At 48.0% G+C, this 21,748-nt stretch overlaps 6 protein-coding genes and 1 non-coding gene across 7 annotated transcripts; 3 read left to right on the top strand and 4 right to left on the bottom strand.

The window, feature by feature from the left end:
- Positions 1-84: 84 nt before the first annotated feature.
- Positions 85-175, bottom strand: E1B28_008225. The gene has a single exon. It is a non-coding gene; the product is annotated as a tRNA-Pro (tRNA).
- An 89-nt stretch (positions 176-264) lies between these two features.
- E1B28_008224 (uncharacterized protein) lies at positions 265-1,372 on the top strand. Its single transcript, XM_043153008.1, has 5 exons — positions 265-327; positions 383-624; positions 677-1,133; positions 1,188-1,216; positions 1,269-1,372. Exons 2-3 carry the CDS (start codon positions 558-560, stop codon positions 1,117-1,119), a joined length of 510 nt encoding a protein of 169 aa, XP_043008291.1. The 5' UTR covers positions 265-327; positions 383-557; the 3' UTR covers positions 1,120-1,133; positions 1,188-1,216; positions 1,269-1,372.
- A 604-nt stretch (positions 1,373-1,976) lies between these two features.
- On the bottom strand, positions 1,977-2,832 carry E1B28_008223 (uncharacterized protein; the record flags this gene model as incomplete). Its single annotated transcript, XM_043153007.1, has 5 exons — positions 2,802-2,832; positions 2,545-2,738; positions 2,373-2,488; positions 2,172-2,307; positions 1,977-2,113 (listed from the first exon to the last, which is right to left on the bottom strand). The coding sequence occupies exons 2-5, from the start codon at positions 2,591-2,593 to the stop codon at positions 1,977-1,979; spliced, it is 438 nt and encodes a 145-aa protein (XP_043008290.1). The 5' UTR covers positions 2,594-2,738; positions 2,802-2,832.
- A 985-nt stretch (positions 2,833-3,817) lies between these two features.
- Positions 3,818-4,424, bottom strand: E1B28_008222 (uncharacterized protein; the record flags this gene model as incomplete). Its single annotated transcript, XM_043153006.1, has 4 exons — positions 3,818-3,957; positions 4,012-4,141; positions 4,203-4,318; positions 4,376-4,424. The coding sequence occupies 4 exons, from the start codon at positions 4,422-4,424 to the stop codon at positions 3,818-3,820; spliced, it is 435 nt and encodes a 144-aa protein (XP_043008289.1).
- A 2,087-nt stretch (positions 4,425-6,511) lies between these two features.
- On the top strand, positions 6,512-7,096 carry E1B28_008221 (uncharacterized protein; the record flags this gene model as incomplete). Its single annotated transcript, XM_043153005.1, has 1 exon — positions 6,512-7,096. One exon carries the CDS (start codon positions 6,512-6,514, stop codon positions 7,094-7,096), a length of 585 nt encoding a protein of 194 aa, XP_043008288.1.
- Positions 7,097-7,961: 865 nt separating this feature from the next.
- Positions 7,962-8,580, top strand: E1B28_008220 (uncharacterized protein). The gene is made up of 2 exons (XM_043153004.1): positions 7,962-8,188; positions 8,241-8,580. The coding sequence occupies exons 1-2, from the start codon at positions 8,079-8,081 to the stop codon at positions 8,332-8,334; spliced, it is 204 nt and encodes a 67-aa protein (XP_043008287.1). The 5' UTR covers positions 7,962-8,078; the 3' UTR covers positions 8,335-8,580.
- A 14-nt stretch (positions 8,581-8,594) lies between these two features.
- On the bottom strand, positions 8,595-13,778 carry E1B28_008219 (putative NRPS-like protein biosynthetic cluster; the record flags this gene model as incomplete). Its single annotated transcript, XM_043153003.1, has 25 exons — positions 13,739-13,778; positions 13,612-13,683; positions 13,532-13,547; positions 13,439-13,478; positions 13,255-13,389; positions 13,085-13,199; positions 12,624-13,009; positions 12,229-12,573; positions 12,006-12,166; positions 11,819-11,950; positions 11,711-11,764; positions 11,578-11,660; positions 11,491-11,525; positions 11,327-11,430; positions 11,105-11,263; positions 11,034-11,052; positions 10,823-10,973; positions 10,699-10,756; positions 10,582-10,640; positions 10,326-10,526; positions 9,722-10,253; positions 9,622-9,655; positions 9,428-9,562; positions 9,116-9,363; positions 8,595-9,047 (listed from the first exon to the last, which is right to left on the bottom strand). The coding sequence occupies exons 7-25, from the start codon at positions 12,925-12,927 to the stop codon at positions 8,595-8,597; spliced, it is 3,267 nt and encodes a 1,088-aa protein (XP_043008286.1). The 5' UTR covers positions 12,928-13,009; positions 13,085-13,199; positions 13,255-13,389; positions 13,439-13,478; positions 13,532-13,547; positions 13,612-13,683; positions 13,739-13,778.
- Positions 13,779-21,748: the final 7,970 nt, after the last annotated feature.

The following is a 21,748-nucleotide window of genomic DNA, read 5'->3' as shown; positions in this document are numbered from 1 at the left end:
TTCTCATCACTTGACCATTATCTAACAATATCTGATAAAAGACTCGGACTTCAAAGTTTAACTGGCTTGCCTCAAAAAGAGTCAAGACGAAACGGGGAATTGAACCCGGGACCTCCTCAAGTGGTACACAGGACTTCCACCCTAACAAGGAATCATACCACTAGACCATCAGGCCAATATTGTTTCGTATCAACTGCATGTATCAACGTATGCGATGAGATAAATGAATGTTTGAGAAAGCGTATAGCGTAAATCTCCAAATAACTTCGCATGCGCAACTCATAGTTCCCTCTGCTTTGATCTCCAAGTTTCGAAATCACAAAAAAAGTAAGCTGGCTTTTCTAGAATGAGCATTCGTGAAGGGTTTCGAATACTCGGCGAGCGTATGCGATAGGTGTAATCCCACGCGACGCACACTACTCGTCATTCCTCGTCATCGCTCACGACAGTGACCATAACAACTCCTATCCATTTGTAGGCGCCACGATTCCGCCTCGTGTGTTCCAATTAACTTGACGCACGACTACCACAACGACGTATAATTCCTCTGAACCGCGATGTTGACAGGAAAAGGTATTCGGATGGTCCAAGCTCTGGGCATCGCGAGCTCTGCATTTCTCTCAGGTGCGTTCAATAAAGGACTTTGGATGGGACGGCATTGACGATTTCTGAGCAGGGACTATGATATCGACCTCGATCATTGCAGCGCCTGCCCTTCTGACGCCCTCAATGTTTTACTCTTCCAACCACCTTGCTCTTCAATGGAGGAATCTATATATGCGTGGCTCTCGCGTAGGGCCACCTATTACCCTTCTAGCTTCATCGGCATACCTTTTTATCGCCTATACCCTCTTCGGAAACTCGAATGCCCGCTCTTTAGCGCAGTTGTATGCAATAGCTGGTGCCTTGACTTTTGGCGTGGTACCCTATACGATGTTCGCGATGAAGCCTACGAACGACACCCTGATTTTGAAAGCTATCGATGGGCCGGTGCAAGAACCGTTGTCGAAGACTGGCGAGACGGAAGACTTGGTGGAAAGGTGGATCACGAAGAACCTTATCAGAGGACTTATCGCGTTGGGTGGAACTGCAGTCGGACTGTATGCCACTCTTGTCTGAGTAACGTCAACATTGTTGGGTGCATCGTCCTTGACGGTTTGAGCTCGTACTCACGTTAGTTGATATAGGCTACTGGGTTGAGACTCTGAATATGTTAGTGAGTATTTCGTACCCATTGTATTCATGTGTTCTCATAGTCTTATCGTTAGTGGTGAGAACGCATGGACCGATAATGGTTGGCAGAGTAGACTTGTTCGCGTGTACAGCCAATAGACCTCGAGTATAACCAACGGGCATCATGACTACTAGCTCCAAAACAAAACCACAGAGAATCGCTATCAGGAAAATTGTGAGTCAAAAGGGAGAGACGGCTAGATATTCTAGAGACGCGTCACGAACAAAACCGTCCCCCAGAGTACTAGTCAATACTTACTGATCACCACCCGCCGTCTCTGCTGAATGATCTGATGGTTCTAAAGCCTGCAGCGTTGCCCATGTTTCCCGTTACCATTTCGTACGAACCCAGACTACTGAGCGCCATCGATAACACTTTACAGGATATATCACTACTCAGCCCTCTGAGCACTCTTCAAAAAACATCCTATTTCAACAGGTGATCATGAATCCCTTGTTGCGGCTAGACTTGTAAACTCTATCGTTACAGTGGCAACACGGTCATGCGCTCACTCACTGCCCAATGGCCAGTAGTTTTGTTCGACTCTCAAAGTATAGCAGTTGTACAGTAAACGTCCTAGTAATTACTAACCACAGGTCGGATGACGGGGAATGTGACTAGGGAGATGGAGGCCATAGAAATGTCGGGATAAAGTCTAAAGAGGACACAAAAGACAGAATTGTCCATTGAAAAAAGAGAAACGGAAAGGAAATATATCGAGGTTCGAGCCATCAAATCACAATCAAGCCAACCACGCCGCAACAGCGAGCCCGACCACACCGAGTACGCTCGGGCGAACGGACAAAGCTCCACTGCTGCCACCAACATGTACCCCGCCTCCCTTTCTTAGAACATGAGCCTGACACACCGAAGGGTAAACTATGAAAGAGACGACTCAGCCTTGAAAAACTTGTGAGTGAAACAGAAATCGACGTACCATCCGTCATATTCATATTTTCAGGATTGTTAACTGTAGCATCCGGATTGTGAGCTTTGACACAGTCGAGGCATGTCGCAAGTGTGTCTCCGGTAAGATCTTCGCAATTGCATTTAGGATCACCTGCCGCACAGGCCTAAGATCTGGGGATTAGACAAGGGCCCGGAACTTGGCGAAAGGGAAAAAATAAAAATAGTCTACCTGAAGACTTCCCGTCACTTTGTCGCAAGCGACTTTGCATTGAGAAGGAGCAGTAGAATTTGAAAGCGCAGCCCTCGCTTCGAGCTGTCCCTGAGGATGAAAACCAGACGCCAGGACTGGGTGGGAGGGACATTTTTTAGTTTCAGTTTCAAGGTTATTGGTATCTACTCACCGACGGCAGCGAGAATACTTTGAACGAGGAGTGTGCTGGGGCGGACCATTGACCTAAAGTTTAAGGGTGGATTGAAGAGGACTATCAGGTGAAGAAAGCTGCGAATTACAAGAATATGCTCCCTATGCGGTTTTTATACTCGAGGACCTGCAAGATACAATATCATCGCTGGTAGTTAGTGACCTTGATCCCAACTGTCCCAGTCAAATCAGTCATGTGGAACATTGACAGGAATTTAGCAGACCCAGCTGAAATACCTTGCATATCATTCAATCTTGACCTCGAAACAAATCTTCAATTCCGAGCAATAATAAGTACTTGAGCAGGCGTTGGCATTCGAGTACTATAGCTAAACAAGTGCCATTGTGTTAGTAGTTAGTAGTCAATAACCGTGACTTGCGAGGGCTCGGCCACTGAGCAGGGACTTCCGGGACTACAGCGTCCGGCGTCAGAGGTTAAACGCCACGCTGCCAATGCGAATCTTTGATTAGGATGTTGCTTCCCAACCTAATCAATTACACTCCCGCAACAAACGCGATTCTCGCCTCCTTGTCTTTTAGGTTTGACATCGTGAGAGTGAAGTAGTTAGGCTCAAAGTGACACCGTGAGAAGAGCTCAAAACAGCCGAAACACCACACGACGAGATGAGCTGCGTTACCCATGTACGAATCTCAGAAAGTCAATAAAGCGTAGTTCTGGAGAGCCGAGGCAAACATTTGTTCAGACCTTGTGCCGATATAGTCAATCCCACGATAGCGTCTCAGTTCGAGGCTAGGATCAGTGGTGCTTTTCTTTTGGGGAAATCGTTCAAGTCGGACAGCAAGACAGCAGTTGCATAGACACAGCGACAGCGAAAGAGTCACAACTTCTTTGCCAAGAGAATACTTTGATGTCGACTTGTGGAGGAGTCTGGCTTGACCGACATCGTGGATAAGATGAAAGTTAAGTCTTACGTACGCCTATTCACGGCTCACGGTTTTTAAGGCGCACGCACTTTGTGGATATCACCGAATCCCGAAGCCGCCGGCTCTAATGCCGAACGTCTGGTCTATGGGATCTGTGGGAACTATCAGTCACTGAGAATGGCACTTATACACCACCAGTCCACTGTCATAGTCTCCATACACCGTTCAAACCGACATCGGATGCTTTTGACAATTCCAGGTGATTTTCAGATCACGGACATGAAACATTGACAAGTCATCGAAACGATGGGAGACTCAAGAGATATGGGTACTACAAAAAAAATACGTTGAAAGAGATTACTAGACCCTTACAGGAATACCGACCCTGCAACAGCGATTCCGATCGCACCCAATACATTAGGGCGAATGGACAATGCGCCACCGACATCGACAGATACCGACCCGCCACCTCCCTTCCGTAAAATACGCGTCTGGCAGGCGGTAAAAGCTTTACAGAGAATTTTCAGCCTCACAAATCAGAAAAGACTGAGACGCGACTTACTATCTGTCAGATCTCCAGGATTGTGAACTGTAGCATCCGGGTTATGAGCTTGAGCACATTCAAGGCACGTTGCCAGGGTATTTCCAGTCAGATCTTCGCATCTACATGAAGGATCGCCAGCAGTACAAGCCTAAGGAAGTTCCAGGTTTAGATGTGTAATGTGAAGCTTGAACGCCGGGAAGACAACTCACTTTCAAACTCGACGTCACTTTTCCGCAAGCGCTTGCACATTGAGTAGGAGGTGTGAAATCGGAGAGTGCATCTCTTGCTTCCACTTGGTTCCTCGAACGTACGCCAACGGCCAGAACTAAGAGGGAATTGACGACGTTTAGTATTAGTTCGAGACTATGGGGTTTTCACTTACCGACGGTGGCGAGTATGGACTGGAAGAGGAGGGTTTTGGTTCCGAACATAGTCGTAGGTGAAGAGAAGGAGGATAAAGCGGTTATTCAGAAGGGTAGGATACGCACTCAACCTTTATACTTCCAAACCCTGCAACACAGAGTTGTCGGTAATTGTGTACTTGCTAGTGCAGGTCCGACCCGAGTGTTTCATGTCGAGGATATCAATTGGAATCGTCCCTAGTACAACCGCAACCCTGACAGATCGCTGACAGTGAGGTAGAGGTTGCGTGCGCTACCGACTTCGTACTTGAAACTAAAATTCATGACTGGTGAGATTCAAATGCTTTGATTTGATAGATACCCATGATATCTGATTGGCCGGCCGCCGGTAGCAATCATCAAATACCATCTTGAAATAGACATCTCGGAGCTCGAAGTACCGCCCTTGAGTTTGGCTAGAGAGTGAGCGAAACTGATCTGACAAATAGCTTACTCGCCTACCGCCACAATCCTCTGGGCATTTCTCTGGGCATTTCCGAAGTTCTGGAATGGCTTCGGACGTGGTTAGAATATCACGGTTATTCCTACGTATACGTCTTTGTATCTTCTGGTACCTCGATGATTCCGACATCAGCAGGGGGGAAGGTGGGACAACTTCGTGGATTGATGACCGTTGAATGGGAAATCTTCTAGCTAACCGGAATTGGGAGCAATCGAGTAGGAGCCCGGAGTTCGTTCTGCTGCTGCCAAATGAAAGAACGTAGGCGGGATTTCTAGATCAATGGGGTCCAGGGAACCTTACTGCCAAACAATTTGGAATGCGCTATTCACTTCTGGGGTTTCGAGGGGATGGACCTCACTACTCGTTAAAAAGGTCCTTAAGTGAGGGAAGGTAAGGGTAGTAAACAACGTACTAATTCAGACACGTGCATCTTTGCCCAAAAATGGCAAGAATTCGAAAGTCACGAGACGAAAAGGGAAGATTGTGTTTGAAATGATATTGCTACTTACTTCCACCAGGTCTTGATAGGCACCCTGGAAGCCCCCTCACGGCGGGTTCTTGGAACTCCCTGTCCCTGGGCCGTTCGAAAATGGGACAGAAAATGGACTTTCAATGACTTGGCGAAAGAAATCCAAATTGGCTTGTTCGTCAGTCGAACACTGCCAGATAAATTTCAAAACGCGTCGTCGGCGAACGGTCTTTAACGATTCAAGTAGCATGGCAGTTTAAACATTCGCATGTCACACTGCAGGTGATGGAAGGCGCGATAATATCCCTTTCAAGTTTCAAGTTTTGCCGGCTCACTACATCTTGCACTACATACAGGGGCGTTACACCCCGCTGCTTTTTGGTGATCTTGTCCTCCGAAGATACCAGAAGATACCACCGAATTTGCAAGTGATAGTTGAACTTAGGAGTTCATTCAATCATAATGTCCGCGAGCAACTTGCCCTCCTGCCGGGGACTCTAATGAAGGCAGTGGCTGCGGGCGGGGAAATCCGGGCTTGAAATTGCGAGGCTCAGTATTCTGTCACCCATCAGTGCATGTGCATGCAACTTCGTGACTTCAGGATGTCTGTCTCCTTGAAGAGATATCGGGAATCACCTTCTACCGCTGACAGGCCGCGACTACTACTGCATTACTGCTGCATATCGAAAACATTCTTACTGTCGGCGCTCGGTTACCGCGCTCGCTCTCAGGTACAACCTTTCAATATTCAATGACCTCCAGGCTGTGTCAGGTACCTTCCGGAGACTTTACCAACTTCTGCTACCTCAGGCATTGAATCGATCGAAGATAACCAAATGACAATCAATATTCTTCGTGTTGGAATCTGCAAGTTAAGGAGACTAAACTAATTCTATCGCGGAGACATTTCTATCCCAGCCAATACGACGTGAGCGTTCTGCAGGCAAGGCTCGAATGGTTTTATCACCTAGTACATGCTCCACCATCTTTTTCTTACAACCGGTATGCTGACTGTGTTGAATGGCTGGTGTGATTGGGGGGAAAAATATAAAAAGGGTACGTTCGTCGAGTTCATATCCTCAGAACAACCAACAGTTATACTTGAAAGGTTAGGACAATGGTTAACTCTCCAAGTCATTGTGAAAACTTACATCCCTTGAAGTTTTCTAGGAAATCATAATCATCATGGTCTTCGGTTCCAGCCACAGTGTCCACATGGCCAACGCGACCGACCAAGACATCCATGTCATGGTGTCTCTCAATCCCGACTGGGCCATTGCAGATTTTATCACCGACATTGGTCTCTTCTTAATCGCCGTTGGAGAAATCAAAGAACTGGTGACCGCTGTAGAGCTTCCGAAGACGATCGCGACCCTCCGTGATCTATATCAATTTCTTAAAATTACTTACATGGCTCTAGGTGGGACAGCCGCTGCTGGCTCCCGCCCCGCAGAAGCCGCTTTGGCGCTCCATAATGCGATCAAAAAGAACTCTATCCTTATTCCTGCTGGCGAGTACAAGCAGGTTAACGACAAGAACTGGTTGGAGTTGTATCTCAATGCATCTGGGATTGGAAGCCTGTTGAACGCGAGCACGGTGTCGCTGATGGTCATGAGTGGCGATGGGAAGCAGTTTGCGATGTATAATACCAACTCGGATTATTCCTGGATCGCTACTGACGATGAGAAGTGCGTCCGAGCCAAGTATGGGTCAATCTGGCAGCAGGACCCCGAAGCTGGAGAGGTGGATTGGCCTGTAGGCGGCAACTAGATAGAGAACTGATCCTGCAGCTCAGTAGTCTTATATAGTTAAACAGTTGAACGGCTCGAACCAATTATTATAAATTCGAGTCTATGCATGAAATTCGGAGCTCAATAAGTCGATGATTCATATTAGACTCGATATCAGCCGCGACGCACGGTAATTGGACCTTCCCACCACTGCGCTGCTCGTAGCGGGTCTAAATCCATACTCCCGAGTCCGATCTTCAGGAAACACGGAAATGTATCTGCTATGTTTCAACCTGAGAAGATCTAGGGCAAACGGTGAACTGAGATAAAGCTTCAACGAAACGAGTAGGGACTTCCGGTCCCGAAACGCGAGGTACGACTTCGAAAGGTGGTGTATACGCTTTCATCTTCTCTTCTTCCTTACCCCACCAGAGTAGCAGAAAACCCCCTTAAACTCTTTACTCGCCCTAATACAGTCCAGAAACGTTGGTCAAGAAAGGTCTGTTTTGTTCTAATCCTGTTGTACTCCTCGAGACCTATCGCTTCGTTACGAGACGGGCTTTGCATTCAGAGTGCTTCATAATGTAAGGGTTCATGTCGAAGAGGGGAAGTTGGGTTGCAACTTGCGAGTCGTGCTGCAGTTGCATAGTATCGGGAGTCGAGGAGTGTGTTGAGACTCGAGAGTCGGTGCAGGTAACAAAAGAACATTTAGCAGCGAGAACAATGTTTAAGAAACAACATCGACGACACGAGCTGCTCATGGAGCCGACGAGATGAACGCGAGGAGGAAGTTACCCATGGCCAGTGGCAGAAGGCAAGCAGAAGGTCTTCTATGTATCTCGCCCGGCGCCGGATTTGCATCTGTTTGGTCTCCGTCGGTAATTTTGGCTTGTTGGTTGACCATGGCCCTTCCCCTCTCATCGCGTCCGCTCGACCTTGTTTACACGATTTCCTTCGCTTTCCACATCCCATAACACCTCAATGCGTTTGCCACCGAACTTTGCACCCAGTGCCTTACCGGGATGCACAAGTGGTACCTAGAGTTCAGCCAGGATCCTCTCATGGTTAGAATGGCAAACGGGAAGGGAGCGAACGAGTTGATTTGGTTCAGGTTGTTCTTGTGGATGGAACTGTAAGGTCGATGCTGTTACCTACGAAAATGAACTTCACTGACTGGTCCTTAGTCCCAACGTTCGTGCTCGGCATCCATGGTCTCTTGAAGAAATTGCCCAAAATCTACCCTCTGCTCCGTCTGTACGGTGCCTCTACAGCGAATAGGACTCCTTACTTTCTTGACATTGGAGCTGAAACTCTGACGTTTAGCTCCTCACACGAATTCTTGAAACAAGGAGATGGTTCTTGGGGATTACGAGAGCACTTATAAATGTGTTACTTGTACTTGCCGATCACTCAAGCAAAGCCCGGAAAGTGTTAACTTTGCGTCACCCTGTACCCATATTCACCTACTTACACGTTTCATATCTCTCGTACATAATGATGATTATACAGTATAACAACACACATTCACAAAAAAATTTTCACAGAACCAGCCCCACACTCCTCCAATACCCCAACCACTGCGAAGCATCCTTCTCTCCAAGCTGAGCCAACCTCTCATCACCCAATACACCAGAAGCCTTGACAGTACGCTCTACATCCAAAATAGGCATCCCGAATGCTTCGCAGCCTTCCTTCAGGTCCGTTTTCTTCGAGACGGATTTATAGAAATCGAGAATGGTGACTGCGTTTAAGGATTCAGAACCTGGTCGTGTAGAGGATTCCTCTAGCGAACGGAGCCATTCGGGGTATGGTACCAATGATGCGCCCAGTTTTTGACTGAAGGAACGTGCTAGGGTTGTCCACGGTACTGGTTTTGGGTGGATGAGGTGGAATATTGCGAGGTTGTCACTATCGCCTGGGGGAGGAGCGCTGCTGCCAAGCAGGTCGACGACTGCTTTCCCTGCGACATGAAGTGGGATCCATGAGACGACCTGAATTTTATCGGTCAGTAGGGTGTGGGTTATCAGTGAGAGATTGTTCCAATTCCAAATATACCCACCCTATCATCATCTGGAATACATTTCATGAGAGCCGACGCATGTATAAGAGACGGCAACCATTCTTTGGTCATCCAAGATCCATTCAACCCACCCGATAGCTGACCGACGCGAATGATCGACGCTCGAAGGCCAGTTGAAGACGTGGCGCGTGCAATAATGTGTTCAGCGACCCATTTGGATTCGCTATATCCGTTCCCTAGGGACGCCTCAGGGGGCATCAGCTCCTCGCGTGCACTTGGTTCTGAGGCTAAGGTGGGGATCATGAGTAAAATCATATACCCATAAGTAAAACGAAGAGTGGTCCAACGTACAATTCCGACAAACAGAGAGAGTACTAGCGAATGTGTAGTGTGCACCTTGTCGGATGGCAATATCCACCAGGTTCCGCATGCTCTTGAGATTAGTGCGGAAGGAGATGACGTTAAGGTTGAAATCGACCCGCCATGCTGAGCAGAAGCCTATCAGCATCCTAAACGATTCTGTGCAAAGTAACCTTCCAACCCACCAACATCAACGATATGAGTAACTGTATCTTGAATCTGGACAAGAGGGACCAAATCAGAAAAAACGTGCTAACAGATCAGTCAATACTATATGTCACCTACCGTCCTAAATTCCGTATCCTCCAACCCAAGAGCCTTTTCATCAGACAAATCAGCCTCCAAAACGGTCACTTTATCATCCACAAGCTCGCTAGCATCCAAACCGCGTTGCTCAAACGACTTTCTCAACCTAGCGACGGTATCCTGTTCTTTATGACTCCGGTTGAGAACATAGACGTGTTTGACAGCCGGATCTTTAATCAGACTGTGCAGGACGTAACTTCCCAAAGACCCAGTGCTACCGGTGAGCAAGACGACCTTCTCCGAGCCGTGAACCCTTGCCGCATTCCCAGGACGAGATGCAGGGAAATCCCTCGAGTACCGCTCGAGGAGTTCATGCATAACGAGCTTCTTCGCCTCATCGTCCAGTGGCGCGGGAGCCATCCCACCGACTGCGAGGGAGAAGACAAACATGGAGAGACGATTGATAGTGGGATGTTCATAAACGAAGTTGTTCGTGATAAGACGACTGTCTAGTCCCGCAGCATCCTTCAGAGCGCGTAGGACAGAGTTACGGATCCATGTTGCTTGAAGACTGGACAGCGGAAGTCACCCCCACAACGCACATATTCAGAGAAAATCGCCAACCGGGATGAGGAACACTTACCTATCACACCCGTGCTGGAATAGATCATCTTCGTCCTTCACCGCGTGAGTCAAAACACTGGCGACGACTGCACGGACGAAAGACGTCGTAGATCCCAGGTTCCACGATGTCGGAGGTGAGATTTCGGACTGTGTCGTCTCGCTGACGATTTCGTATATCTTCGAGATCTCTTCATCGTAATCGCGAATGATAGCTTGACGCCTTGAATGTTGTGAGTGAAGGATCAATAGCCCACCTGGAGAGTAGATGAACTCACCTCGCTGTGTTCTTCGCTGTGTATGTAAAAGGCTTCGAAGGTGACCCGACTAGGATCATCTACAGTCACTCTATAAGAGACCCTCGGGATACAAAGCACAGACGTAGACAAACGTACTTCTTTGAAAAGTCGCGAATGTTGAGGGGCAAATTCGTTCATTCGCTCGATACTGGGCCTAAGTAGGTAATGATGTTGGGCATTTAAAATGTCCATGGAAGTCTCAACAAGATGAAAAACCTACCAAACAGCATTCCGGAATTCTTCCAGCTTCTTTTCGTCAGCAGGGTCGAAACGGAAGGCTGGTTTGGGCTCAATCAAGACCCCAGCGTTGAACCGTCCGTGTCCGAACATGACTGCAGTTGCAACATGGGGGTCCTGATTCAGGAGGTTCTCTGGAGTGAGGGTCCCGGTTAACTTCAGTCAAGTGGGCGAGAGATGGAGATATTTCTCACCAAGAGGACCGGGATTCGTCTGTTGAGCTATCAGACAAAATACATGACATATGATGTACGTGAGGATGTACCTTTTCTCCAGTAGTATGGACAATTTGGTCATCTACACGACCATGAATTCGCCAGTATCCGGACTTGGTGGGGTGGGGTATGAAAAGGTCGGACGTTGCGTACGCTGGGATCCCATCGACCTGTGTATTGATGATACTAGGAGTGCAATACGGATGATCCTATACGCCGATGATCGATTAGTTGTTAGAAAGGCAGGAACTGTGTACGCCATCTTCACTTACCACAATTATCAACTCGTAAAGGTCATCCCCATGAGGTTTCCAATGATTTTTCGTCCAGTCCGTGAAACGGAAATAGCTCCAGTCGTAATTTCCCTCCGTTCTTGCTTTAGACACTCGACCATTAGAAACCAGTCCTATTCAGATTATCATCGATCAGTACCCACCTGGAAGCATTGGGCTGAGTATACCAACTTCGGACCTAAATGACACGCAATCATTAGGGGAGATAAAAGATAACGAAGACCTCTTACATTCCGTAGAGAATGAAAATGGATACGCCTTGACGCGTCATATAGTCCCCGGCCTCACGGTTGAGAGGACCTCCACCATAGATCTGACACGCGTCAGACACACACAGGAGACATATGTGGCAACGAGACCCACCACTCCAGAACGGCTTGCCAGCCACGAGACATAATCAGGACGGCGCGCCCATGCCTTGGGATAAGTTGAGATATAGAATGTTCAGCTGGCTGATGGAGAATTACTGACCTCTAAGAAAGAAGGTACGCAAAGTATAATATCGGAAGATGTCGATCGGGCTCCCTCGAACAAATTGTCCGGAGTCGGTAGGATGGAGGGCACCTTGGGCTCGAATCCAGCGACAACAAGCCCCGCAGTCGCCTATATAGACGTTACATGAGACCCATCATGCATAATGTCGACAGAGGAAACTTACGGCCCAAGCCAGTTGTGAAACACCCATTCCGTGGTACATTGGCATAACATGAACGGATAAGACTTTGCCTGTCCAATCTTGTTCGCCGAACCATGGGATTTGCCCGATTTGGATCATCTTTTTGTTGGTAAACGGAATTGGCTTTGGAAGTGCGGTCGATCCTAGTAAATAAAGACCAAATGACATGAGCGAACGATGGCTTGTGGGTAGTGCCAGAACGTACCAGACGAGTGAAGATATAACACAGGATCGTTAGATTGTGTGGTGAGTGGAAGCTCATCAGGTTTGAGAACGAGTGCCTCCTCAAAAGACGGAAGGAAGATTTCGTCAAAGATGAACGTCGGAGAATAAGTTGGGGAGGGTTGAGAGGGGGATGTTTCCTTCAATTTCGCCAGTGACTCCACGATCAGGTCCTGCATGGCGGCCTCGCGCCCAACCAGAACATGATCGACCCCCACTTTCCCGAGCAAATGGGCAACGGCAGCAGCCGAATTTCTTGGAGAGATTGGGAAGACAATGCAGTCGGCCCTCAAAACGCACATGAGCGTCGTAAAATAAGTGATAGCATCTACGAAATGTAAGTAATCGGACATGATGGCGGAAGAAAGATGAACTAACCTGCGCTGGAGAGAATCGCAACAACAGGAACACGGTGTTTTGTCGCTACGACGTTTTGAATTCGAGAACGAAGGGAGCGAGCACCAGTGTAGATGGCAGCAATGGCCTCCTTCCAGGTGATGTTCCTCACTGCCCCGTTACTATCACTGAACACAAATAAACGATGGTTTGGTGAGTTGTGAAGTTGCCAATCGTATATCTGAGGCAGAGTCAACGATCCATCGAGAGGTGGGATTTGAAAGTCTGTCCCCTCAGCCAACCGTGGGGTTTTCGGGGGCGAGGGAATGAGATCGAGGTTTTCCATGACGTCGAGAGATTGAGATTATGACTGCTGGCTGTTTAACAGAAGAGTGGTGTTGATGTCAGAGGCGAAGCCAATGTACTGACTTTAAGAGGGCAAACAGAATGAGTTCTAATTCTGTGTTCGAAATAAACCCAAACAAAGAATGCTTGGTACGCACAGAAATATACGATCTTTGTGGGACGGGAGAAACCAAATTAATGGGATTGTGAACGAGTCATGATACAGATGGAAGGGATGATGGTGATGGAAGTTGTCAACAACGGTCGGCACTGCTGATGTAAAGGTTTAACGGCTGCTTTGAATTTCAGATTGGCCGTCGTCACTCACAGGAACCAAAAGTCCGGGTAACATTTAGCCTGGAGGCTGGCAAACCGAAGTACTACAGAGGTGAGAAGAAGACATAAATAGTATCTGGGGAAGAACTCCTGGAGTACTGTGGGTAACAGTGTATCTAACAAGTATCTAAGTATGGTAAGCGTGATATGTGAACAGAAAAAGGATAGAAACATACTGGATCGATCGCTTGACGTTAACGAAGATCTGTCTTCCCTCTGTCCGGATACTGGATCGAAGAAAGAAACACAGACGGATAATAGCTACTCACTGAGAGTAGAAGTAAACTTGTCGTGCGGCATCACAACAATCAGGACCATGCAGTGGAGTTAAAAAAAAGTAGGAACATACCCAACAAAATCATTTTCGCTGCCTCTTTTGACACGTCAGAACCGGAAAAGTTCATCGCAATACTCAGTCCGCCTTTTTGAGTGCAGGTGAGTCATTCACACCATCGCCGGTCACTCCAACAATATACCTGAGTGCTTGCGCATGTTTGACTGCAAATCGGGATAGACTTTGGGACCATCCGGGCTATACCATACAGAGACTTTCGGCAGTCAAACACTTGCATCAGGAAAATGCAGATTTGTTAATTAACGTTAATTAACGTTAATTAACATGAATTAAGGGTATTTAATGTTAATTGAAAATTAATCGAATTAATGGTAATTAACGTTAATTCGCTAGGTTATAAATTTAATTAATAGTAATTAACAGTAATTAACAGTAATCAGTAAGTAATTACCAGGGATTAGTACGAATAATAGTACACATTAGCAAGATAATTAGTAGAAATTAGTATGAATATAATACAAATTAATACCAATTAGTATGAATATAAGATAAATTAATACCAATTACTATGGATTAGCTCAGGCTTAGGTTTCTTTCGATTCATGTAAAGCAATATGGTGCTTGATTAGCAGGCGGGTACGTTAATGACAAAAAAGAAAAATCTATATAGCCCCGTTTTTTACAGGCCAGAGCATCCTTCAAACATCAGCCAATTGATCAGCCCCCGGGTCCTCATCCAGCTCCTCATCCAGCTCCTCATCCAGCTCATCCAGCTCATCCAGCTCCGTGTTTCCTGTAGCGTTCGGCATCCATTGGCTGTGTACTACATTGTCTTTGTCTTCATTAGCCTCTTCATCCGAGTCACGATCGTTGAAATCGTATGTCTTTTCGACAACGCCGATGTCAGGAATACCACTGAGCAGACATAGTCAGTAACAAGTAGAGAACGACGGCAGGAGATGTCACCAAGCAAAACCATATAGTTCCCGCATGATCTTGTGGAAAAACTCGCCATCCTTCCCATCTTTCATATCTGTCAACATGACTACTTTCTTCTGGTATTCCTCCCTGGCGAGTTCCTCGCTAAAGGGTGCCTTGACTTTGCCCGACGTTAATGTATCCTTGAGTGCACAATGGATCTACGAAAACTCAGCAAAAGAAAATGTCGAGTTACGACCCGACGTACCGCTGCGGCCGAAGTCGCTAGAAGAGGGATAGATACTTCGCCACCGAGCACCTGGAACTGCTTCTCGAACAACCGGAGGATAGAACCGGAACCTCCACGAGAAAGCCATAGGCGGCAATGGTTCAACACTGCATCATGAAGGAACGGCTTGCTCTTGAGTGGGCGACGGCTGTAAGACTTGAGCATTATATACAATAGTCAGATTCCAACCAGTGCAACCACAGAAAAAGACCCACCTTTTTCCCAGATGTACCCGCGTTTTCCGTCTTGGAAGGATATATGTAGAGGTCATTTCTGGTCTCCGCGTAGGCAATATCAAGGCGATTCGAACCACGCAGTTTGTAGTCTGTTTCGACAATGCCGGACGCGACTGTCTTGCTGCTGGATCGGAACTGAAAGAATCGCGTCATTGGCTGCGGGAAAGTGACCAACCAGTTAACACTATTGAAACAGGCGTAAAGAAGGGAAAATTCACCAGCTTGGAAAGAAGACGAAGGAAAACGGGATCAGTGTCGAATCGTTTGAATATTTCACGGGCTTCTTCGGTAGTCCGTGCATCAAGGGATTTTCGTCGTCCGAAATTGCGCGCGCTGGTAAGCATCATGTTCTTCATGAACTCGGTGGGAGTTGCATATTTCGGAAACATATTGGTGAATGCAGCATACTCCATTACAGTGGTAATGGTTAGTTTTAGAATCCTTCTGAGTGTTTGCGGCTGATTCTTCAAAAGGCACACGCCACCGGCAGAGATGACAGCTGTCGCTGCTTCGCTCCATACTACTGGCTTGCTTTCAGTGACGCCCCGAGATATACCCTTGATCTCCGGGGCGCTTGGAGGGGTTAGACCGCTATAACGCATTGAGAGTTTGGGTTAACTTACCTCTTTAACGTGTTCTTGAACGCGCTTCGACTGCACGGACATAGGGCCGTTAGTAAGATAAGAGAGTTGGATATCATGTAGGAACATACTTTGGCGTCAATCGTTGTGGGAGGGGTGGATGCCGAGACCTTACGAACAAGGGTTCTAGTAGAAATAGCCTTCTTGTGGGTTTTTTCAGGTGCTGGTTGACTCTCGCTGTCCGCTGAAGATATGTCAGATGCCGGTGGAGGGGACGAGTGTACGACAGCTGCACGCTCGACCCCGAGTTCGACGTCCGAGTCGAAAAGGTTGCCAGACAAATCATCGATGGTCGGGAGAACTGTTGTGGACAGCTTGATAATCTTGGCCTGCTAAAACGAGTATCAGGCAGCACGTTATGCACGAGACAAGACTCACCTCATATCTGTACTGTTTAGCTGTAAGAGGTGTGTCATCCTCATCATCGCTGAGCTCATCCTCTTCCTCCGACAGCGAACTGTCACCCTTTGCCACGCCTATATCATGTTCGAGCTCCTCAGATGAAGATTCTTTATCAAGTTTCGGGGGTCGCCCTGTGCAAAGGTGAGTACATTGAACTAATATAAGCCACATGCGTACCATGTATATGCGACTGAGTTACCCGTCCCACTTTTCTGCTGTTGGACGGTTTCTCACTGGAACGTATGGCGTCGGGGACCTTCTCCTGTACCATATTTGATGCGTTGTTGGGACGGCCCGTCTTAACATTCGCCTGCGTGACACTCGAACCAGACTTGGGTGGCTTAGAGGGTTTAGCTTTACTATTCTTCACAGCTGGAGAATAGTAGAACATCAGATACACAGTCACCGGTGCTACGCAGAAACAGTCTGGCCTAGTTGTTCCAACACCTCCATCGTTATGTCTTCATCTGAGTCATCGAAACCAGGCGGTCGTGGGACATTGCCGTCTATATACATGTGAGCTACTTTACAGACAAGAAAAATGTTAACGACACCTTTTGTTGCTTTGAGTCGCTTCGCCTCCGCTTCTTGAATGGCACTGGATAGGGCGCGTTCACGTTTGCGACTTTCAAACGCAGCAGTCGCACCCGGACCCTTATTACGAACTGCTGTCATCCACACTGTAGAACTAATGAGCATTCAGTACATGGGTGAAAACCAAACGACGTACCACCATCCTCTTGAGCCTTGCTTTTGCTCTGACGAACAGGCAGAGCTCGCGTAGGTGCAGAGGTTTCAGCGTCACTTTCGGTGTTGGGAATAACCATGTTCTTGCGACCTCTACGAGCACGGGGGGGGGGCAACTTCTACGTCGCGGCTGTCGTCATTTTGTTCGGTTTGTTCTACGTCGACATCCATATCTTCACGACTGGCGTCATCTGCAACCAGAACTGTTAGCAGTAAAATGATCAGTGAGGTAAAAAGCTACCTGGAACGGGTGCTTTTTTTTTCTTAGTCTTGTCATTCTTCTTGTTACTTTTTTTTGGAGTTTCCTTCAAAATCAGGAGGTGTAAGAATGCGGGACACGGTGAGGGAGGACATAACTTACCCTTGGGCATGTTGCTGGGGCAAAAGCAAGAGAAAGCAACGATGTGTGGTCCGGGGGTACCTACAACGGAGGACCACATTGCTGACTTGTTTGATTCCTCGTCGATAAACGTCGTTTTGGCGAGCCTGAGTGTGAAGTAATGCAAGGATAAAAGACTATCGGTGGAAGTAGGCGATTTGCACACAGGCAATCCAGGGTCAGGACATACACGGGTATATATCTGCATCCTACAGCTAGGAATGTAGATATACAAGTATCGGCAGAAAGTACTGTAGATATCGTCGACGGTTACCCAGATCGCAGGGAAGTAAGCGATTTCTGAGGTAACTTCACCCTACAGCTAGGAATGAAGGTACAATAAAGGACACTTTCAAATGTTGGCAGTCTCTAGGGGGTTAAAAACAATAGGATTCCTAAGTAATGACCGCTAGATGGTTGCTGCCCAAACCATACACCGACAGCTGGCATATGGAAGTGGGACATGTCGTGGTACAGAAGAGAGTTAAAAATTGTCACACTATCACACTCGTCACATATAGCGGGGGTCACTCGTTGTATTAAAAAATGATATCAAACAAGCTGATACTACCAAAATACATGGGGGGGTTCCTACTAGCTACATAGTGTCCAAAAATACAAGAAACTAAACAAGAAATACAACATTTGAGTTGTTGACTACAAAATTCTCAAATACCCGCAAATGTCTGTAAGAAATGGCTAGCCAGCTGCCGGTTCTTTTCCTGGATCTTCGGAATAGAGTAAGTGAAAGATACAGCTTTTCTCCACCTAGTCGCGTTCATAAGGTACCCCCGGCCACTTGAACATTCGCGGAGTCGATTCAGATACCACTTTTCGCAATCTTTCGACCAAAAATCGAGGTTGAGGCCGCCGGCCATGAAAGGAGCAGGGCGAGGCCACCAAGACATGTGCGATGCTTCAGCTGCGTTCGTATTTACCTGATCTAGTAGGGCTGTCAAAATCTAACAGTAAATTTTTAACTGCTACACACTTACCTCTCTCCACCATATAAACTCCGCAGAGCAGGTCTACTTCCACAGGCGTGAGGAAATCGTCCCAGTATCCCGCTCCCTCATGCTCCCAGAAGCATCGTCCTTGCCTTTGAAGCCGTTCGGGGTCACCGCCAAAAATTACGTTCTCTTCTGACACTGTCGTCGTCGCCATCCTCGACAGCAAACCACCCGCTAGCACCGCAGCGCGCCCCCTGGCTGATCGTAAGAACTGATCACGTTCTGTTTCATACGCCCTCCAGTCATGAATATCCGGTGTGTAACCAGCACGCCGGAAGCCAAGGAAACAAAGAGTTGACGCATGAGCGGCTTCTCGCCACAGAGCCGCCGCTTGAGGGGGTGGGTCGCCACGGACGAGAATGTGGAACCGGATACCGTGTCTTATTAGCTGAGAGGCAACAATGTGGAGATCAGGGCCCCAAGCACAGCGTACAATGTGCAGAACCGATACGGGGCACTTTATAAGTAGCACCATTTTTGGGGCGAGAAGATCGGATTTCTTGCGGACCAGGTGCCAGACCTCGTTGTCGACAGTAACTTTGATGACGAGTATCTCCCAGTTCAATGCATCTGATATGTACGATGAAGGGTCGGAGAGATCGTGGCTCGGAAGAGAGAGGGGGGATGTGTGGGTTAGCGATAGGATGTGGAAGAATTGACGCAGTTTGTCCATGGTTTCTGAAGGTGGGTCAGGTTCAGAGAACATGGCATTATTAGGGTTGTTCCGCCAGCGCCCATTCCCCAACAGATTTCGGGTGGTGTCAAGGTCGATGAGGTCGACGCCTTCCCTCTCCCATTCACAGTCACTGAATCCGTAACGCTCAAAAGCGACCTCTTCCATCCTGATGGGTACGAAGTCGGCCGTGACTTCATCTTCTGCTTCTGGATAGCCCCCAATTGCTTTGAGAGCTTCCCTGAAGTGGTCTCTGTGTCTGTGATGATGGGTGGGCCATCTGCGATCTCCCCATCCTCATCCTCTTCTTGCTCATTACCTCCCTCCACCTGTTCTGGATCAACTCCAACGTCCGTATCCTGGGGTGCATCTTCCTCCCAGTCGTCGTCCGAGTCGGGATCAAATTCACCGAATTCACTACAGAGATCCCAGGTGTTGGAGAAACCGTCGTACCTCTTTTGCGCATCCGAAAGACGTTCCCACTCACTCTCTACTTGCCCTCGAGTGAGACACGTCCTGACTCGGAAACCGCTCCGATTATCCCAATACCAACACACTGCCCCTTTCCGACCCGGTGCGTGGTATTTGCTAGCCTCTCGTTCTCGATTCTCACGAGACCGCCTCTGTACAGGTGTTTCTAACGCCAGTCGCTCCTGATTTCTCCCGTCCCGGCGAGCAAAGAATTCCTGCCAAGTCTGGCCAGGACGCTGACCAGAGTTCTTCTCAACAATGGGCGAATCGGAATTGGGAACATTGAAGTAACTCTGATAAGGAGCATACTGTTGTCGAGGATGAGATGAGGAGGCCACAGGCACTACAGAGAGGGAATCTTCAGGGTTGGGATGCGGGTTATCGTAGACGCGCGCGAACAGTTTCCAGAACTCTTCATTGGTAGGGAACACATCTGCCAAACTCTCAAATATGTGGCGGTAAACCGTCCATGCACCATCTTTCAAAATAGTCGTTCCAGTCTCATTGTACTGCCCCTTGGTAACGGTGCCTAAGTCCTTCAACTCTCCCCAGTGAACACACACCGGCACGTTCAGCTGGCGGTAAAACGACAGCAACAATGGTGTGGTGCGGTGAGTAGCATCGATTATACCACCTGTACGCAGAACGTCCTTGTCATTGGCGTACGATCTCTCAAATGCCCCAAACCATTCAGGATGTATACCGTTTTTTGGTTTGTAAGCGCTCGCCAAGTGTAGTCGAGATGCAACCTTTCTTTACGCCTCAACCACAGCAGACTGAGTGTTCCTGCTGCAATCAATGGTAGGAAGGCATCCCTAGAACACTGGGCAGCCTGCTGGAGTGCAGCAATCGATTCATAACCATGCTGGTACCCATACGATGCTGGGTATGACCACAGAGAGATTGTCGGGTCCATCAAGGACGTATCGGGCTTTCCCTCCTCCAGCATAGCGAGGACCAGTTTTCGAAGGTGTTTCTCCAGCTGGTCCCATGCAATCGTAACATCTCTAGCTAGAAAATACTTACGTCCGCCAGCGGCCTGACGAACATAAGGGAAACATTCGTTTTGTGGTCAAGGCAGCTAAAAAGCGAGCCTTTGAACACATTCCACTGAGGTACAAGAGGTAAGAACGGATGGGCATGATGTATCCAGTTGAACTCCTTGAGGTGTACCAAGGAGCGATGCGCCGTATCGGAGAAATGAAGGGCGTTGTGTTGGTACGTGAGAAGGGTTGGTTTTCGCAAAGCGGCTTATGACAGTGAACATTCTTCCATTCGCGACAAAGTGTGTGTGCTTGCCGTAGACGCGTGCTGTTGGCTCATGCAGAGAAACATTGGATTGGGTAGAATTCTAAGCAAATTACGCGTCAGATTCATAAATATCGATGCAAAACGATGCTAGCGTGATTTTATACGTACGAAGTTGGTATATCTCATCATCTTGAGTGCGCAAGATAGCCTGCAGTGACAGATGTTCGCAAGTTGATCAGGTAACGCTAATCCTCACACCCACAGCTAGGTGAAGAATACGGTTGAAAAGAAGAATGGAAAAAATTGGAATTTTGAGACGTAGAGTGGTGGTGGTAGATGGCAGACTAGAACTTTGAGAGACGGAGTGGTGGTAGAGGACAGACCAACGATAAGACATGTGACCTTTGACGCGTCGCCCATATAAGGCAGTGCCGGCCTCGCCACTTTTCTATACAGTATGCCTCCAACCCAGGGAACTCTGTATACCGTACTCCGCAGAGCGACGGATACACATATCGACATAAAAGTCTGCCCCCCCTAATTGCACCACTCGCGACGGAGACCCTCAGCCACTCATAACGATGGGGATAGACGCCGCCCGTTTCGACCAGCCCTTCGTAAGTGATAACCGATTGCGACGTACGATGTACATGATACTACTTTCTATCTAGATCGTCAGACTGTTGCTACCGTCGATGCAGACCCCACCCCTAACAGAGAACACTCCTGCCGACTTCGAGAGCATCACTGAGCCTGACAGTGATCCCATCATTGGTTTCGAGGGCGTTATCGAGCCTGACAGTGATCCCATCGTTGACTCTGACAATGAGGGCAACTGGATGGTACACATGGACGCGGTCGGTGAACATGTCATGGAAGAAACCCTATGTATTCGCCTCTTGAGGATGGCATCCCGCTCACCCAAGTTACGGAAAGCCAAATTGCGGCCCTCGATGTCCCAGACGAGTCGTACGAATTCCCAACCCCTATGTGTTCGCCTCTTGAGGATGGCATCCCGCTCACCCAAGTTACGGAAAGCCAAATTGCGGCCCTCGATGTCCCAGATGAGTCGTACGAATTTCCAACCCCTTGGAATTTCCTGCACACTCCTTCAGGCCAGCACGGGGCACATAACGGTACGTGAATGATGCAAACTTGGCGTAACCCTGACTGA

The sequence above is a fragment of the Marasmius oreades genome, chromosome 5, assembly GCF_018924745.1.
Source record: "Marasmius oreades isolate 03SP1 chromosome 5, whole genome shotgun sequence".
Lineage (NCBI taxonomy): Eukaryota > Fungi > Basidiomycota > Agaricomycetes > Agaricales > Marasmiaceae > Marasmius > Marasmius oreades.
The sequence above is the reverse complement of the archived record's forward strand: the minus strand, read 5'-3'. Positions and strand labels throughout refer to the sequence as shown.

Coding starts and splice junctions, on each gene's coding strand:
- E1B28_008224 (XM_043153008.1), top strand. CDS start 558: ATGTTGACAGGAAAAGGTATTCGGATGGTCCAAGCTCTGGGCATCGCG. Junction 625..676: donor GAGCTCTGCATTTCTCTCAG/GTGCGTTCAATA, acceptor ATTTCTGAGCAG/GGACTATGATATCGACCTCG.
- E1B28_008220 (XM_043153004.1), top strand. CDS start 8,079: ATGCACAAGTGGTACCTAGAGTTCAGCCAGGATCCTCTCATGGTTAGA. Junction 8,189..8,240: donor TTGTTCTTGTGGATGGAACT/GTAAGGTCGATG, acceptor ACTGGTCCTTAG/TCCCAACGTTCGTGCTCGGC.